Source organism: Leptidea sinapis, chromosome 47 (assembly GCF_905404315.1).
Source record: "Leptidea sinapis chromosome 47, ilLepSina1.1, whole genome shotgun sequence".
In the NCBI taxonomy this organism is placed as follows: Eukaryota; Metazoa; Arthropoda; class Insecta; order Lepidoptera; family Pieridae; genus Leptidea; species Leptidea sinapis.
This window is the reverse complement of record NC_066311.1, coordinates 7,342,470-7,359,956: the sequence shown is the minus strand read 5'-3', so window position 1 is coordinate 7,359,956 and position 17,487 is coordinate 7,342,470. Positions and strand designations below refer to the sequence as shown.

The 17,487-nt window shown below is 34.0% G+C and overlaps 1 protein-coding gene across 1 annotated transcript in view; it reads right to left on the bottom strand.

Annotated features, from left to right (window-relative positions):
- Nucleotides 1-10,396: 10,396 nt before the first annotated feature.
- LOC126978074 (retinal-specific phospholipid-transporting ATPase ABCA4-like) overlaps nucleotides 10,397-17,487 on the bottom strand; it is a 57,712-nt gene continuing 50,621 nt past the window's right edge. Inside the window, exons 5-8 of the mRNA XM_050826784.1 lie at nucleotides 13,191-13,333; nucleotides 12,353-12,480; nucleotides 11,832-11,988; nucleotides 10,397-10,546 (exon numbers count right to left, since the gene is read on the bottom strand). Of these exons, the coding sequence (XP_050682741.1) occupies nucleotides 11,944-11,988; nucleotides 12,353-12,480; nucleotides 13,191-13,333 (316 nt within the window). The 3' untranslated portion in view covers nucleotides 10,397-10,546; nucleotides 11,832-11,943. The remainder of the gene's footprint in view (nucleotides 10,547-11,831; nucleotides 11,989-12,352; nucleotides 12,481-13,190; nucleotides 13,334-17,487) is intronic.

The following is a 17,487-nucleotide window of genomic DNA, read 5'->3' as shown; positions in this document are numbered from 1 at the left end:
CTGAATTAAAAAAAAGTTAATAAGAATATATTTAAACTGACACTTTTACATTAAATTTTTATTATTGAAGACGAAGTTAGTGAAAACCGTTGTTTTAATTTAATGCTAACAACGTTATGTAACTATATTTAATCCTCCTGAGAAAGCTTTAGTAAGAATTTTATGATATTTTACCTCTAAAGCATCATCCACAATAATTCTAGAAGTTTCTAAAAGAAGTTCCGGCATTGCTAATATTACAGTGTGAAGAGCTGAGGCTGTTTTTGTGGGTAGCTCTGTTTCCTGCAAATCATTCTTAAGCACATCTGAAATAAAAAGTCAATTTAGGTATGTTGGGTAAGATTTACTTTTAAGCGCCTACCTCTATGCATACAAATTAGTTCATTCATGGATAAATAGTCACTAACAGTAGATTTTGTTGAATGGATGCCGACGTATTATTTGTAAAGAGTATTTTGTCGTGGCTTTATTCGAATTACTACATAAAAACCTAATCCTCCGCCGCGTTTGTCTGTTCGCGATAAACTCAAAAACTACAGCACTGATTTTCATGCTGTTTCCACCAATGGATAGCGTAGTTATCCAGGAAGGTTTGAGTATATAATTTGTTAAGTTTTTGAATATAGTTTTGAATATATGAACGGTATTTGTTGGAGGTATCGGAAAAAATATGCCGTCTGGTAGCTTTCAACGAAAACGCTGTCTAAACCTTTTGAGGTATTATAACAAAATAATGTATGGTAGAATTGTGTATCTTATAGAGGTCTACAGAAAAGTCCGCGATGGCATAATTATGTCTATCTATTAGGAATATTTTTTTTTCTATTAACAGAACAGAGTCTGTTGGCTCAGCTAGTAATAAATAAAGTACCTACAACGGTGACCGCAATAGAACATGCTTGTCTTCATCTACAAAATAGATTGCTACGGGAATAAAAACATCAGCTTGCATATAATTTTGCCTCATCATCATCTTCAGACGGAAGACGTCCACTGCTGGACAAAGGCTCCCCCAAAGATCTCAATACGATAGGTCCTGCGCTGCCCTCATCCAACGTATTCTGGCGATCTTGACCAGATCGTCGGTCCATCTTGTGGGGGGCCGAAAGTGCGTCTTCTGGTACGTGGTCGCCATTCGAGGACTTTTGTGCCCCATCGGCCATCTGTCCGTCGAACTATGTGCCCTACCTACTGCCAGTTCAGTTTCGCAATCATTCATAATAATTTTTATAATTTTGTCGCAACATGTAATAAAACTGAAAGAAATGTTAACCAGCATGAAATCTGTTATAAATATCTATTTGACAATCATCAAGTTCTGAAAGGAATCTCTAAAAGGAATAGCTTCTAATTACCTACAAGGTTTAGTACTAGATTACCATTAACGAATATAATCAGGTCATGAACTGCATCCATGGGTCCAGCTGAGATGGCCAGGGCATACTTTATTTTCAGCCAAATATCCGATTTCATGTCAAAGACCTCGTAGTCCATTATGTCCAGAACTCGCAGACTCACCTTCAAACTAAAATAATATAGATCTTGTCAATACGAAACATTTAACTCCTTAACAATACAAGAATAGAAGAAGAAAAATGTATCCAGGTCACATCAAATCAAATCAAATCAATAATATTTTATTTAATTTGATTTGATTGAATTTAAAGGTAAATTGGATTACACTTGAAATTGTCATTTTATCATACAGCTCATTCGGAAGGAAGATTTCCTTAATGAAGAACGAACAAGAAACTCTAAAAACAAGTTCTTATTTTAATACAATTTAAAAATAATTTTAATAACAATATAATGTGCAAAGTGATGCAACAAAAATACTCAAACGTCAATTACTAAATGCCTTACACGAGTAAGTCAAGAAATGTATGAATAAGTAAAAACATAATTATAGTTATTGAGTACATATAGTACAATACAGTTGATGCATCAATCCACACATACCGTAAATAAAATAAAGGCATTATGCGAGAATTTAATTATCTCTTATACATAAAAACTTAAAGTTAAACAGAAACGAAAAAAATATGAAGCAGGCAGGTGAGAGGATCATCCAGCCACCACAAGTAGCTGTTCACGAGCTTGCCGCATGGACCAGCCATTGCCTCCCTCGACCATATTTTAGGGAGGGGAACAACTATTCGAATAATGTTCATTACCAGTATCTAGAAGAATTATTTTTAGAATTTTTAAGGTCGAGCCAGTAAAACGTCGTCTTTACAATAAGCGGTTTATTAGAATTTACAATTACTTCTCATATTACTTCACTTAAGCTACGAATATGGTACTAGAAGGCAACCATGCCAGGCGACTGTTGTAGCTCGACTGGCTTGCTGATCGTTTGTGTTAAACACGTTAGTAACCGATTGACAACTTACTACAAAGAGGAGGTTAAGTTGTCAGTAGGCAGATTAGAGAGAACCAACATTGTCTATGGAATTAAACTAAAGTAGAGTTATGGTTCTAATATTTGTAACAGAATATTGCAGCATTTAGTTACGTGGCGCTTCTTGGGTGATAGCGCTGGCTTATATCTGTCACGGATTAAGGAAGGCCTGTTCAATCTAATTCCTACCACCAAATCTTAGATTGTCATAAGATGATTTGTGACAGTGCTACAGGGATTTGCGTTACAAAGACACAGACGAACAGATAAATTTTCTACATCATTTTTTGGCCTCGTTTACATAATTACAAGGTATAAAAATTGTTCTTTTCGGAATAATTTTAATGTATATATGTCTGCTTAAAACACAGGCTTATAATCTTATTATAGTACCAATTAAAGATAATGACATGCATATAATTAATAGTTCCTTAATAATGTTACTTTTGCACTGGTGATCAACAACCAACTGAGCGTCCAACCACCTTTGCACAAGATGCCGGCTAGATAATGGGTACCACAACGGTGCCTATTCTACCGTGAAGCGGTAATGTATAAACATTAATGTGTTTCGGTCAGAAAGGTGCCGTAGCTTGTGAAATTACTGGGTAAATGAGACTTAACATCGTATGTCCCAAGGTGACCAGCGCAGATGTAGTGCCGCTCAAAATGTTTGGGTTTTTCAAGAATCCTGAGCGGCACTGCATTGCAATGGGCAGGGCTTATCAATTACCATCAGCTTAACGTCCTGGTAGTCTCGTCCATTATTGTCATAAAAAAAAGATCTTTGGGGGAGGGCTTTTGTCCAGCAGTGGACGTCTTCCAGCTGATGATGATATGGAAGGTACAAATTACTATCACTTACCCCAGATATAAGATCCTTTTCAAGCTATGGCTGAACCAGTACGATTTCGCGTCTTCGAACATTTCCTGCACCTTAGTTTGTGTTTGTGCGTCCATACCGTAAGACCGAAATTCAAATACGTACGGGTAATCACTGGATACCTTCATGTACAGATCCTTCAAGCCAGATATTAATTTAGTCCAATTTACCCCCTCACCCATTGTATTACTTAAATTTCGAACAGCATTTATCTGGAAAAAATAAGATTGTCTATAACTTTTTAAATTCCCGGTTGAAACAACAAAATTTTTAGGACTTAACATTGACAGCAAATTAAATTGGAAGGCACATGCAATAGAACTTAGTAAGAAAATAAGTAAATCTCGTACGCACTTCATGAGCTTTCAAAAGTCGCTAATAGACAAACTGTTCTGACAGCGTATCATGGATTTGTTGTATCCAACTTACGTTACGGCATAATTTTCTAGGGAAACTCATGCGAAAAAAATATAATTTTTAAAGCCCAAAAGAGCTGCATTAGGTCAATGTGTAGTCTTAAAATAAGGGATAGTTGTAAACCCTTCTTTACCAACTTAAAATTCTTACTTTGACCTCACTATATATCTATGAAATAGCATTATTTGTAAAAACTAACCCTGATACATTTGTCAGAACATCTCAAATCCACAATATTACTTTGAGAAGCAAGGATAGATTACGTTTACATGGCAGCAACACAGCTTCGATGTACAATAGTGTTCTTGAAATGGCGCCGAGAATATTTAACAAGATACCTACAACTATCACAGAACTTAAGTTGACGTGTTTTAAAAAGAAACTATTTAATGTGCTAGTGACAAAATCCATAAAAGACTTCTTTTCAGATACAACACTCAATTAACATTTTTTAAATATCATATTACTTAATTTAATTTCTTTTTACCAATTTCACTTGTTGTATGTTATTTCAAAATATTCAATTATTGATATGTACATCAATTAACTGTCATTGTGTATAAATATATTTGTTTGACTTGTTATTAATTACTATTTGTACGCCACAGCATGCGGGCAAGGAATGGAGAACTTTTATTGTGATTTGAAACATCTATGTATACCCATGACTACAAATAAATGATCTTATCTTATCTTATCAAAATTTAAAAAAATCGGGACGATATTGGTGTTCCTCCGTTTTTTAAAAATCGAGTTTTCATCAGATCTCGACGTTTTATGGTCCTAGGAAGCTTTCCTGACTATTCGTATGACTATGCGTTCACTGAATGAAGACGTTCCTATCATTCGTAGGCAGCGATAATTCTATTTGGTTTGTTTGTGACGGGAGTGGAATAAAGAAAATACTTTTTTTTTATACAACTGATAACAGAAAAAACGTTTCTTTGGGATGTTATATTGGTAGATCATAAAAATAAATATAAAAACCTGGATACACTTCGTCGGAACTCATTTTTTGAAATGAAACAAAAATAGGTGCAGCGGACGGACTGTTTTGCAAACATGTTGATTCTAAAAGTGTTTTGTTAAGAAATTGGCGCAGCAGACCTACCTTAAGAAGATATATAAAAAATAATGAAAAGAGAGAACGCCAGGAACATCTTTATATGAGCGCCATTTAGCATTTAACCTGCATCCTTCCCCCAAAATTCGTTTAACTGTTACCTCTGGCAATGGTAGCTTCAGCTCTCAATAGAAAGTGCTGGACCATTTTTCATAGAATTCTCGAAGCACATTAAAGGAAGCTTAAGTCAAATAAAAATAACAAAATCATTCAGCATTTCTAGAACCACCCAAAAAATGTCATAACTAAAGAAGTCTATGCAGTAGAATATGTGGAAGTGTAATATAAATAATATTATTATCATTACGGCTTTGGCAAATAACGAATCCGCTTTCAATCCATCTTCAATCGCATTTGAAACATTACACAATGTCCAGAGAAAAGAATCTTCATCGATCTTCCGAGGAAAAGTCAAATACATCGAGGCATTCCTGTGGCCCCTGCAAAATATATCCTGTGGTGATGTCGACAAGCACTTGTACGTCTGAAAATTAAACAATCTAGTTAAGCAACTTAATATTATATTTTTTTAAAGAAAATATGGGACGAGACGAGCAGGACGTTCAGCTGATGGTAATTTATACGCCCTGCTCATTACAATGCAATGCCGATTAGGATTATTGAAAAACCCAAAAATTCTGAGCGGTACTATAATTGCGCTCGTCACCTTGAGACATAAGATGTTAAGTCTCATTTGCCCAGTAATGTCACTATCTACGGCGCCCTTCAGACCGAAACACAGTAATGCTTACTCATTACTCCTTCACGGCAGAAATAGGCGCCGTTGTGGTGATTATGGGTATGATCTAGCCGGCATCCTGTGCATAGGTGCCTCCCACTGGTAATTTAAATCTAACGTATAATTTATCTTTTCTTCAAACCACTGTAACCTAAAATGTAACGATATTATTACAATATATCGCTTATTATAATATACCGGATTATAAGGTGTTTGTTTCAAATTACACTGTAGTTCACAAAAATCGTCAGCTTTTTGCTCTTAATAGTGATTTCATTATTATAACACTAGAAATAAGGGTTTGCTTGTCTTATTCTAGTAGGCTTCATAAAATACATAATAGCTTTAAGGGTAAATTTATACACTCTTATAATAAAGTCCCAGCTACTGTTCAGGCATTATCTATAAATAAATTTGAATGTTTTATTAAAAAATATGTCGTAAATCCAACAATAAATACTCCACAGCTGAATATCTAAGTGATCGGACAGCCTGGGACTAGATAATGAATATTTTAATGCAATAACAATGAAAGTACAATATTTTATATTTTATTAAAAAGAGCGCAAAAAAAGAGAGAGCTCCCAGAGCACCATTTGTTTCCGAAGCGGTAGTAGTATCTAGTATATTAGAAATGACATCAAACATAATTCTAAAGGGATCAAGTTTGAGAAAATAAATGCCTTTTAACTCTTTGCTTATATCTCAGTTGTTAGTTTAGCAAAAGTAGCGATAAATGTGATATCATTGCTTTACTATCATCATCAGCCGGAAGACATCCACTGCTGGACAAAGGCCTCCCTCAAAGATCGCCATGACGATCGGTCCTGCGCTGCCCTCATTTAACCTACTCCGGCGATCTGGACCAGATCGTCAGTCCATCTTTTAGGGGCCCTACCAACACTACGATTCCCAGTACGTGGTCGCTATTCGAGGACTTTACTGTCACAACGGCCATCTGTCCGTCGACCTATGTGCCCAGCCAACTGCCATTTCAGTTTCGCAATCATTTGGGCTGTGTCAGTGACTTTGGTTCTCCTACGGATCTCCTCATTTCTGATTCGATGTCGTAAGGAAACTCCGAGCATAGCCCTCTCCATTGCCCTCTGAGCAACAATGAGCTTCCTCGTTAGGTCTGCTATAATATATGTTATATTAATACCTTTCTTTCGTCCAAAGCAGTTAACGCTATTGTTTGAATTAGATCAGGATAAACAGTCTTCGCTCTCTCCACAACGTCTTGCGACGACGTGGTTAGCTGGTTATTTATGCCTTCTATGATCAACGTCATACTTTTGAGGATCGGACTTATCTTCAGCTGAAGCAGGACATTTTGTTTTACTACTTCTTTTGCAAGAGATCCGTGGACCGTTAATCTGGAAAATTAGTTGAATTAATTAATTAAAGCGTACGGATAATAATGCATAATGATTGAAAACACTGGGATATTTTTTGATAAACAGTGAAGCAGTTCATTCCTAGCTTGATTAGCAGCCGTTTCACCACGACTCAAAAGTTTACAAGAAATTCAATTCTTTCCAGCCTATGTATTTATGATTAGGGTTTCTGGAAAATGAGCTTGTTTACTTTCACGCCACTCACGATTTATATTGTAGGCACAAAAACTTCAACAAACACGATCAGATGCCAGAGATATATTAAATGATATTAGTTATTCTAATATTCATTTAATATATCTCTGGCAAACTATCTCTACTATTTTTTTTAAAGAGGAAGACAAACGGCTATAACCATGATTTATATTAGAAAATTATAATATGAATTCGAAAACATAAAACACATTGGGACGCGGTGCGTAGGTTAGCCAAAGATTGCGCAGTTACTTACAGAATTTGTTTCCCAAGACTTTTTTTATTATTCACCACTTCAAGAAATTTGGCATCACTATTTTCATCAAATATTCTACTCCAATTTAGATTAGGTTTCTCAATTTTATCTAGTGTAGCTAATAGTTGCGTGAAATTTTTGAGTATGTTCATATCCTGGTCGATTGTGTAGAGCTGATCCATTATGTCTCGACCCAACGTGTCCATTATGAATAATGATGCCATCGAGTTAATCTGAGAAGAAAAAATACTTTTAGTGTAAAGAGATACCAAGGAAAATTGATACACTAGGTTTACATTTTCCTGTAATATACAAGAAATTAACTATTTTTATATTTATTTCACATGTTAGGCTCACTCAATAAACTCTAAACTATTTATTTTACAGATATAATATGACACGTAGTAAATACATAGTAAGGTTTGTTAAACTTTTATTTTATTTTCTTCATATGTCCCCCAAAAGTGACTTATGTACAAAAATCATTTACTCTGCACATTTGTTTGGGTGAAAGGATTTTACCATTTTAGTATACTTAACTGTAAATTTTGTTATCAACGCAAAATAGAAAGAAACCAAATTTGACCATCGACTACATTTTATACAGAAAGTTACAAAAATATTCCAGTCAACAAGTGCCTTTTGGGTCAACTTTTTTCAGCAGTCTCCGGAAATTATGATTGAGGTGTCATGCGATTCGGAATGGCATCTAGATGGTTTTCAAAAAAAATGAAGTTCCGCTTGCAAAAATTACAAAAGTTATTTAAGATTTTTCAAATCTTTATTAGTATTTGCAATAATTTTTTAGTTAATTGTTAATAAATTTTGAAATAAGTTAATAAATTTTGGTTTAATATATATGGACTTTTAGGACAAGTGAACGTGTCTTCATAATTATGCTTCTATATAAAACCAAGCGTTCGAATGTTACTACAAATATATATCCTATGATATTCTACAATGGGTTATTTGGACTTCGAAAAAGACCATTTTTAGTCCTTAAATCAAATGTCTCATTTTCATGAGACATTAGTATTTTCAAACTAATTGATTCTGAACGACATACATTTTTCTTTACATCGTAAGTCCCGAAGGATACAATCATATCGTGAACATACTGCTTCCAGGCGTCAGAACACAGTTGTGTTTGAATTTCTGTCGCTTCTTTCGTCGTCACCATAAAGAATTTAGTGACTTTGTCCAAATCGCAAAAAGGTTGTTCTGGATGCTCCAAATTTGATGTGATAATCTGAAAAACCAAACTTATTTTTATTGGTTTGTTTTTAATGATAGTTTGTCAATCAAGTCGTATAGTCGTTTCAGTGTTGTTTAATTGTTTTTCAACAATGACTCACAGTTTACAAAATATGTTAGGACTGAGAAGTGTTCACATTTTCAGTCTCAAAATGTAAGTCTTACAAGTGCTTGAATATCGACATTTAATGCTATTCAATATAATAATTATTGTATGTTTTCATGTTTGTTCGTTGATAGCTGATACAAATTCTTTATTGATGAAAATTTGCTTTTTTGAATTTGTGTATCTAATGCCAGAAGTGAGGGTTATCACTTTCGAAACAAATAACATTTTTTTTTCAGATTTCAAAGGCTGACATCTCAAGTTAAATTCCTAATATGCAAATATTGGGATTGAACAGGTTATCGACTGTAAAGTAGATCCTGTAGATGAAGCCACAACCTGAGTGAGAGTTGAACAAGATATACAAGATTTATCAACTATACGTCACTCGAACGATTGGCTCAGTTGAAAGAGCACTCTCACGAAACTCGAGAGATTGCGGGTTCGAGTACCATATCTTTCATAATTTGTGTAATAATCGTTTGTCATAAAACAATTAATATATAAGCAAAATAATAAAAAATAAGTCTACACAGAAGAAAATCTAGTAAATAGAAAAATGCTTTACTAACTTGCGCTCTTTCAGGATCAGCCAAGCCTTCTAGTCCATTTGCAACAATAGATAAAGGTAATTTCAGTAATATTTTAACAGCCTCGGGATTCCTCAAGGAGACGTCATAAACAACCTGTTCTATTTTCATGTTAATATTGATCAATTGGTCAGCTATTTCAATAAGTTTCGATAGAAGTGTTGAATATAATAAGATATCATGTTTTTGTTGTTTTGTCACGAATTTTAATGCAAAATTTCTTAAGCCTGACATCCTGAAAGTAACAAAAGATATATTATTCAATGTTTTATTTGAAATTAAATATAAAAAGCTCAATTGCGATGCCATTTTGTATTTTGCATTAAATCAAGAATCCTGTTTAGCACTGCATTGTAATGGGCAGGACGTATATCGCTTCCAACCAAGGTGATTCAATAAAATTTTGCTCATCTCGCCGCTTTTGTCATAAAGAAATTTTAGATAAAATTAAAGTTGCTTCAATTAATATTTCATGTATAATCAAAATGTAAAAAACATTAACATAGAAAAAATTATGTAAATGTGGATATTAAAACTAACTATCATTCTCAAAAATTACTAATGGTCGAATTATTTTACGAACTTACACATTAAACATATCTATAGAGTCTTCATTGTATTTCGTGAGTTTTGGTTCAGCAAGTCCTTTATCGAGTGCATTGGACACTCGTTCTATCTCGGGTAGCTTATCAGATTTTTCTTCAATATTTTCATTTTGAGTCCTTAAAATCTTCTGTAAGTATTTCACAGCCTGTATTGCAGAATTTGTAAACTCTTTGAATGATCGGAACGATTGTGTATCGCCATAAACAGGCTTGAATAGACTTAAGAGTTTATCAAACCTGAAAGAAATATACGATTTATTAATAATTGGCAGATTTTCATAGACAGAGTGATAAATGAGAAAGATTTTTGTAAATAAGTAATAAAAAAGAATAATATTTACGTTATTTATACTATTACGACAAAAAGACTTCTATTAGGTCAGCTAAAATTAAGTAAAACAGGTAAAACATACATAGAAAAGTCTACATAGGTGAATTCTGTGCCGTCTCCACTTATGATATCGTTCAACTCAGGTGGCAGGAAGCTTTGTCTGGACATCATTCGCAACGCAGCTGTCGTCATTTTCCCTAGTTGCGCCAATCTGTTGTCACCACTCAATCTCGTATACATGTTACCTGCCTAAAATATGTAAGTTTAGCTTCAAAATCCATTTAATCATACAATCACATCGTATTTCGCAGAGAGGTTAGCATATTATACTACAGACCAACACAAACTATGGCTGCCAAATTTGGGCGCACAAAATTAACCAGTCGAAGAAATACAAACGACAAAACGACAAAAATATGAAACAAAAAATTTACAACGAATAATTAGACGAGGACAAAATCACGAAGAATGAAATGAGGCAAAAGAGCAAATTTAAGTATATAGTAAGAATTAATGGAGCAATAAAACCAGAAATTGGTTCGAATTAGAAGAAAAGGAGGAAAGTGATGGAGATGGAGATAAAGACAACCGACAACTCGGAAGAAAAATGAATAAGCAAGGCCTCTGTGGTCTTATTCAAAGAGTAGTGAGGAAAACTTAATGTCACACCGTTGAAAGTGTCTAATTAGTATTTACGGAGCTTTATAAAACGTCTTTAAGATAAAGGGCTAAGAAAAGCAAATGATTGATGTATTCGAGATGTGGTGTTGGAGACGAATGATAAAAATCCCTTGGATGATAAAACGCACCAATGCATCCATTATGAATCAGCTCCGAATAAAAACTTGCTTGTCCACCATATTCAGAAAACGTATTCTTTCATATTTTGGCCACACAATGAGCAGAAGTGACGAAAGTTTGGTAAAAATAATTGTGGTTGGAAATCCGAAGGCAAACAATCGCGCGGTCGCTCTCCAACAAGATGATTGGAGAGAGAAGACGAGGAAGAAGACTGCCAAGGACAACAGAAAAACCAAGAAGGCCTGACCAGACTCGTCATCCAAATTCTCCACGGTTGTAAGACAACACAGACAGAATCTGATGTAGGCAGATCATCTGCTCCAGATAGAACCGTAATGCTGACTATGATCCTCAGACATAAGAGACCGACCCTGGAGAGATATAACATATTCTCTTTCATTGAATACTTTGATCCACAAAATACAGATGGCATACGACGGCGTTTACGATTTCAGTACAACTGGAGTATATATTATAACCTTGTTCTAAATAATAATCTTTGTACAGAAATTTCTTTCCTAAAACTTTAATCGTCTATAATAGAAATGGCTATTTTAATTATAAGTTTATTACTTGGAAATTAACTCCCAATCATGTTAATTGAAATAGATATTGCGGTTACTTTAATCTATGAAACTGATCGTCACATACCGCTGAACATTTCCTTGCAAACAAAAATCTCAAACTGACAATGAGCGTTGATTCTTAACTCATCAAACTATATATAATTTACCATAGTGATATATTTTCCTAAATCGATTTCTGTCACTAAGTCTCCCATAATCTTTTGTATTTCACTTTTTGTAAGCTTGCATAGTTTGCTCACAAGAATCTCCATTTTCTGGTCATCTTCGATAATAATCGTCTTCCTCATAGAAGTTGCGCTGCACCTATCAAAATCACCTTTCATTATCTGTAAGAAAACAATGAAAATATCCTTCTTACCAATTATATGTATTTTACTATCTCATTTTATATTTGTTTTATTATAAATTGGTAATTTCGATAAAAAGAAAAAGTAATGATTGTTAACAACATTCGATTAGTAAGTCAGCCATGTTCAAAAAGTAATTCTTAAAATAAAAAATTGATATTCAATATTTTATGCATTATTGTTATGTATAGTATTAGTTAATCTAATTTAATTTAAAAATTGCTTATTAAAAGTATTATACGGTTTCATTCATCTCTTAATTGACTTGGTGGACTTGGGACTTGGTTGAATAATGAACACATTATTTAGTAGTTACTTACACCTTCGAATCCAATTCTAGCCTCAATGATGTCATTGACAACATCATCAGGTAGGGCCAACTGATCTTTCAGGTAACGTTGTACTTTGTTACGACTCCTCAGCATATCTTTCACATGGATACCATTTTCTGTAAAATACATTATTTTCTTCAGTCTTAATATTAAACATATTTATAGGACAAAATTTTAAAAAAGGTATTTATTGCCAACTTTGTATTTGTAATTCCACATCATAAGAGTGGTATTTTACTAATAAACTTTTTAAAATTTTTATAAAATATATCTACTAGTAACATAAAATTGACACTATTATTAGTCAATCTATTTACCGGTCTTCCTATAGTTAAGGTTTTGTAGATGATCCTCGATTGTATATACTTGCATTAATGAACTTCCCTATCGCGGTCATGATTTAGGAACTATAGGATAATCAATCAGATTTCGTTATTTCCACATCTCCTCTCTCTCGGTGGAAATGTATCAAGTGGAGAGAAGAGGAGATATCTCATTTTACTATAGAATTTTGTGCCGTGTCGAGCGATCAAGCAGCGCGGCAGAGCAGAGATGCGTGCAGGCGTGCCTTTTTTAAACATCACTTGACTGATATCGAGCTCTTACAGCTCTCATTTCCTCTATACACAGCTCATATCTTCTCTCCGCTTGTTTAGTTGCTAATCTCCTGTCGTCTCCTCTCCTCTCCGCTTAAAGTGTACATAGTCTAGATAACGTAAAACTAAAGAAAAATACTTATATAAGAGTAGCATTGAAATTCATGTCACTACATGTTGACCTACATGAACAAATACATTTTCAGCTATGACTTTATATCTGTACTCACTAGCTAAGTCGAGGAATGCTGGTTCATCAGCAACGGCAGATAGGGTTGAGATGAGCTTCAGTGCATCAGGAATGGAAGCCGCCACGTCGATTATAGTCTCATTGTTGACCAAAGGGGACATCTGTCGCTGTATTTCTGTCAACCTGGTAATAGTATAAATGCAACTTAAACTTTTATTTTAATACATCAACAAATTAAGTTAAAGTTTAATGTATACACTTTTATAATAAAGTCCCAGCCACTGTTCAGGCGTTATCTATAAATAAATTTAAATGTTTTATTAAAACATGGCTCTGTCGTAAATCCTACTACTCCACAGCTGAATATCTAAGTGATCCGAGAGCCTGGGACTAGATTATGATTATTTAATAGCAATAACAATGAAAATACAATATTCTATATTTGATTAAGAAGGGTGCAAAAGAAATGCTGGGAGAGTTTCATGCGCCGCTTCTTCTCTCTCAGAGCGCCATTTGTTTCCGAAGCAGTAGTAGTATCTAGTATATTAGAAATGACTTCAAAAATAATTCAAAAGGAATTAATTTTGAGAAAATAAATGCCTTTTGTGCCTTGCATTGTTTTTATGTAAGAGAGGGCAAGAGGCTCGTGTTATAGGAGCGGCGAGGTAACCGCCCATGGCCATCCGAACACCACGGATCAGGAGATGAAAAAAAAAAGTGAAACAATAATTAAAGTAATATGTATATACAATAAGAAGAAAGAAATACAGAACTGGATGTCTTAAAACTAAATTATTTACAAAATTCAATAAGTACAGGAACAAAAGAGTTAATGAGAGTTAAATGTTGTTCACTTGCTTTTTAAATTTTGTTTTTGTTGTAAAGAATGTCAATATATGTGGTAGAAGATGCAGAGAATCCAAGCCGATCGTCGATGATTCGAACCGATTTTAAATATTACATTAAATTAAAAATAGTATTTACTTTGAATAACGTGAGTGTAACATATTTAAATAAACCAAAGAACGGAATCCGAGAGGTCGCGGGTTCGAGTACCGCATCGTTCATATTTTTGGTTACAAATGAGATGAGTGAGGGACACTCAAAAATATATAATCACATACCAAACGAAATTAAAAATAAAGAGAAGCCTTCTCTATTTAAAAGAGATCTTAAATATTTCTTAGTTTCAAAATGCTTCTATGATAGAAGCATTTTGAAACTAACCGATTTTGTACCCGATTTTTTTAATTATAGGTACTAAGTGTGAGAATTAGTTATAACATAGAAATAAATAGTTATACTAATTATAAAAGTTGTATTTTCTGTATTTTTAATATCTGTTTTCCTATAAAACTTATTTTTTTTTATATAAAACATTGCTGTGCCCTTGTAGGGCTTCACATATTGTCTACCCATCTTATGTACAACCTTTTTGCAAAAATGTGACTTGCAGTAAAATATTTTGATTTGATTGGGTTATCCCTTTAAAATAACAAATTGTTTAACTTTATATTACATGTTATAAACTCAAATTAAATAGGCTCAAAAAGTCATAATATCATATTATTTTGACTAAGACTTATATATATATATATATAGATATTACAAACTTGTTGGTAACGTTACCGGATGTCGATGGATATCATTTTTATTACTTAGGTATACAATTCTTCTCTGACCATGGACTTTGTTATAAAATTACAAGAAAGATAAAATCTGTGATTTAAAGCGTCGAAGTTACTATGAAACATTATTCACTTTATCATTGCAATGCATACATTACAATTAAAGAACAAGATGAAATGCATATGACAAGTAAGGTGTGCGAATGTTTCGCACGCAATAAATGGTCCCGATAAACAATTAATCTAACACAACGAAGATACCTTTGCGCCTCTGAAAATCGTGTATGCGTATAATCATCAGAGGGCCTACCATCAACTTTTAATAAGCGATGCGATTCCGATGCAGTTTAGTTTAGGTACCTAAACTGAATCACTAAAATTCGTACCATGAAGTGCCTTTTACTGAATGGCGCTTGGATCGCTTATATAGAATGAACGAAATAAAGATGTCTGTAGTCCGTAGTGTGAGAAAGAGATGACGCTCTACAGTCGTTGCATAAGTTTGTCTCTCTTACTCGAACCATATGCGTTGCCTTTCGAAACCTAAAATGATATGATTTTAGCGGTTGATTTGACAGGAGCACAGAGTACATTTTTTTTAAATCGTTCTTGCGAACAGGTTATAGTCCGGGCCCTTAGTGCCTCTTCTTTAGTATTTTCATTTTTGGTATTTATTTTCAGTATTTTGTTTAACAAAATAAATCCGATAAAGTATTCTCATCTCATCTTTCATGAATTAAATTTTTCTCTTCTCTATATTTTAACTATTTTTTAAAAGTTATTAACAACACGATTTACTTTCCTTTAAGCAAGTAGGAACTTTTTTCGAATCGCTCACTTTGACACATAAGCTATCCAGTTTAGGTTGAAATATTACCTCATGGTACGAATGAATGAACGAACTAAATCAGTTTGAGATTCAATTGATATCATTTTTGACATTCAATTGACATCATTGCGATTTAATCAGTTGATTTGACGTCAACCTAAATTAGATAGCTCTAATCACGTCGTGGTACGAAAGAGCAAAGAAGTTCATTTTAAGTTGTCAATTGAATCGCAATAAGAGTTCATGGTAGGCGCGCAGTTATTAATACAAAAAATGAACTGTAAATTGTACTGTGAACACATTACAATGTTTAATTTGGAAATGTTTTTGAAGTGAAAACTTCTGAAAAAAAAATGAAAAGCAAGACAGTAAAAAGAGACAGAAACAAAAATTTATAAGAATTATATATAGTGTTTTTGTACCAGGTGATTATAGTTGAAGATTGACTTATGTGTGACCTTAATATGTATTACTACAAAGACACCAGGAGAACATAAATATGGTACCGGTGAAAGTAATGTCTTTCATAGCGGTTGAAATTATGTGTCATCCTAGCAACATGTACCAGGACTTCATATGCAGTTTAGAGGTTCACGCACAGTGCAGGTTTCACATTACTGACATGTGTACTTTGTAATCACGCATTTTTTTTAGAAAATCTATAACTTTCATTTGTCTATTATTGGTCAATAGAAGCAAACACGACCTTTAAAATGATGAAGATTAAATCATTATATTAGGTCCTTACATATGAAATTGGCGTATTTCGTACTGGCCACTTTAATCACGATGTTCTCCTCTTTGGTAAGGAATTCCAAATTAAAATTTGTACAGCTATTTACTCGTGTATTTGTGCTTCGATGACCGTTATTCATTTGTTTTCATCTTCTGTTTTTTTCTGTTTGCGTCACTCATTTTACAAAATGGAAAACTTAAAGTATCGCATTATTTACGAGTACGAGTTCCGCCGTGGCACTAGTGCTGCGGAAACGACTCGAAGGGTGAATGATGTGTATGGCGGTCATGTTGCAAAAGAAAACACAGTTCGTTTTTGGTTCCAACGTTTTCGTTTTGGAAATTTCGACCTGCAGAACAAGCCCCGTGGACGGCCTGAGACCCAAGTTGATAACGAAGTATTGAAGGCTATTGTGGAAGCGGATCCATCGCAAACCACGTCCGAGTTAGCTGCAGGCTGCGGTGTTAGTGATAAAACCGTTTTAATTCACTTGAAGCAAATTGGGAAGATTAAAAAGCTTGAAAGGTGGGTACCTCACGAATTGACTGAAGCTAGCGGCTAAACAACCTAGGCTGGTCAATCGCTCCACGCCACTGCTACTTCACGACAACGCTAGACCACACACTGCACAACAGACGGCTACCAAATTAGAAGAGCTTCAATTGGAATGTCTAAGACATCCTCCGTACTCCCCGGACCTTGCTCCAACAGATTACCATTTTTTTCGAAATTTGGACACTTCTTGCAAGGGAAAAAATTTAACTCTGATGGGGCAGTCCAAATCGCCTTCACAGATTTTATTGATTCCCGTCCGACTGGTTTTATCAGTAAAGGGATCAATAACTACCTATGAGATGGCAAAAGTGCATAGAAAACAATGGTTCATACTTTGATTAATTAAATATATTATATTTAAAAATATTCGACTTTTTGTTTCTCCCATACAAAACGCCAATTTTATATGTAAGGACCTGATATTTGATGAAGATGCATGCAAGCTCAGGCATGCCGACCAAAAAAAACCTTTTTAGAATAATATTTAGAGACATTTTTCAATTCTAAAACAATATTTTCATAAATATATTTAATTATATTTAACTTTAGCAGTAATTAACAAATACATAAATTCATTATTATAATTATA